Source organism: Penaeus monodon, chromosome 1 (genome assembly GCF_015228065.2).
Source record: "Penaeus monodon isolate SGIC_2016 chromosome 1, NSTDA_Pmon_1, whole genome shotgun sequence".
NCBI lineage: Eukaryota > Metazoa > Arthropoda > Malacostraca > Decapoda > Penaeidae > Penaeus > Penaeus monodon.
In genome coordinates this window covers 50,645,252-50,647,751 of record NC_051386.1, presented here as the reverse complement: position 1 = coordinate 50,647,751, position 2,500 = coordinate 50,645,252, and the positions used below count along the sequence as shown (strand labels likewise).

General features: G+C 25.2%; 1 protein-coding gene across 2 annotated transcripts in view; it reads left to right on the top strand.

The window, feature by feature from the left end:
• The first annotated feature begins 1,817 nt into the window (after positions 1 to 1,817).
• The window catches only part of LOC119574135 (actin-related protein 2/3 complex subunit 4), a 54,588-nt gene continuing 53,905 nt past the window's right edge, over positions 1,818 to 2,500 (top strand). For both annotated transcript variants that reach the window (XM_037921223.1, XM_037921231.1), the window contains exon 1: positions 1,818 to 1,973. In XM_037921223.1, the coding sequence (XP_037777151.1) occupies positions 1,971 to 1,973 (3 nt within the window). In that variant the 5' untranslated portion in view covers positions 1,818 to 1,970. The remainder of the gene's footprint in view (positions 1,974 to 2,500) is intronic.

Genomic DNA, 2,500 nt, shown 5'->3' with positions numbered 1-2,500 from the left:
AAAGGTACAATTTTTCCGGGTCCCCAAAGGTCTAGCTACGACTCTGAGGATAAATAACACATTTCAACACGAAAAATAATAGTAGAAATCATGATAAAAAGGATCAAGAATGTCATTTGATGATGATGATAGTGATAAGTAGTATAATAACGATGATGATACTAACAAAAGCAATAGCAATACATAGGGATAATAATATTTCAATAATAACAGTTATGAAAATGATGAATCATCATACTAATGCTAATCATCATAAAATGATAATAATGATATTGATAGTAATAGCAATAACAATAAAAGTATTAGTAGTAATGATAATAATGATAATGATAATAATAATAATAATAATAATAATACAGATACTAGTATCAATAATAATAATGATGATGATAAAATATAACAATAATAATAATTACAAAGATAATAATAATGATAATGAAGATGATGATAATAATAATAATGTTTTTATCATAATGATAATATCATTAATAACAATAATGATAATAATGATGATGATGATATTACTACTACTACTACTACTACTACTACTAATAATAATAATAATAATAATAATAATAATAATAATAATAATAATAATAATAATAATGATAAAATAATAATAATAATAATGATAATAATAATGATAATAATAGTAGTAGTAGTAGTAGTAGTAGTAGTAGTAGTAGTAGTAGTAGTAGTAGTAGTAGTAATAATAATAATAATTATTATTATTATTATTATTATTATTATTATTATTATTATTATTATTATTATAGTAATAATGATAATAATAGTAATAGTAATGATAATAATAGTAATAATGATAATAATAATAATAATAATAATTCATGATATATAATAATAATAATAATAATAATAATAATAATAATAACAATAATAATAATTGTAATAGTAATGATGATGATAGTATAATAATGATAATAATAATAAATAAATAATATAATAATAATAATAATAATATAATAATAATAATAATAATAATAATAATAATAATAATAATAATAATAATAATAATAATAATAATAATAATAATAATAATAATAATAATAATAATAATAATAATAATAATAATAATAATAATGATAATAATAATAATAATAATAATAATAATAATAATAATAATAATAATAATAATAATAATAATAATAAAATAATAACAATGATGATAATAATGATAATAAATGTAATAATGCTGATAATGATAATGAAAGACGAGAAAAGGGAGGAAGAGAAGAAGGAAAAAAATAGACGTCATTATTATGTCTTTAATAATGTATAATGAAAATAATTATAATGTAAATTGATTATCATTATGCTTCCCTCACTTTCAGTTTTATCTTTATCGTCATTATAATATCAGACCAAAAAATGCACGTCTGAAACACTCTCATTGTCCAAAATGTCAATTCACACTGAACTTTGCAATGAAGTGTTTAAAATTCGCGCTCAACGTGGGAGAGGATGTGCAGCGTTTGGTATTTTTGATCAACACGTTATTTCCCTTTTTTGTCTTTTGTCTATAGAAATTGTCACTGCTTTGAATATCTATTTTATGTGTGTCTTTTGTTTGATTCATATAAGCAAAAGAAGATTTAGTCAGTCTTAATACATTGACATGTAAACAATTGTTAATTTTGTTCGGATGGATGAACTTGATACCGAAAGCTATTTCACTTTCTACGCTTTTTGATTGAAAATAGCTGCATTTACCCTTGTATATTCATATCACATGAAAACTATAAAATCTCTAAATATATTGGCAACAAAGAGATAAGTTTGACACAACAGGGAATTGGCATTTCTATTAAAAAGCATCTTCATCGCCAAGTGGAATCCCGAGTCAGCATCGGGACATGCCGGGTGTACCTCAGAGATAAGTGACAGGAAACAGTACATCTCATGATTCCGTGATTATTCCACTCTAATTCGGCCTTAAAGTATCATTCACCATGGTGAGTTGATTTGAAAAGCTCATTTCCACCCGTGTGATGAAAATAGAAGGGTCAGAGGAGTGTAGAACGGGCAAAAATAAAGCAGTTTGCGTGGGTCGAGGTGTTGGTGTATGAATCACTATGGCTGTAACGCCTAAGTGGGAGGGGGTTTTATCACTGAAAGGGGAGAGGGATGGAGTGAAATGGATTATTTCATCCATTGTTATGGGTTTCCGGTCGTATTTGCATTTTGTTGATGAGGGAGTTATTTTTTTTTTGTGTTACGAGGGATACCGTGCTTGAAAATTTGAGTCTTTCTATTTTGGGCCTTACAGATTTTGGATGAAACGAATGGCTTATTTGGTAAATTAAGATTACATTCTTTATTAAAGGAAGAGAAGGGAAGTCAATCACACTCATTAGAAGAAGTAATATGGTAGATAAAGAGGAATTTTGGCCTGAACACTTTCACTTAGCAGTTGTCCCTGGTAGAAAAGAAATGGGCCCTAGTTTGTTCACTAAAGATATTGAATAAACCTGCTAGTGAT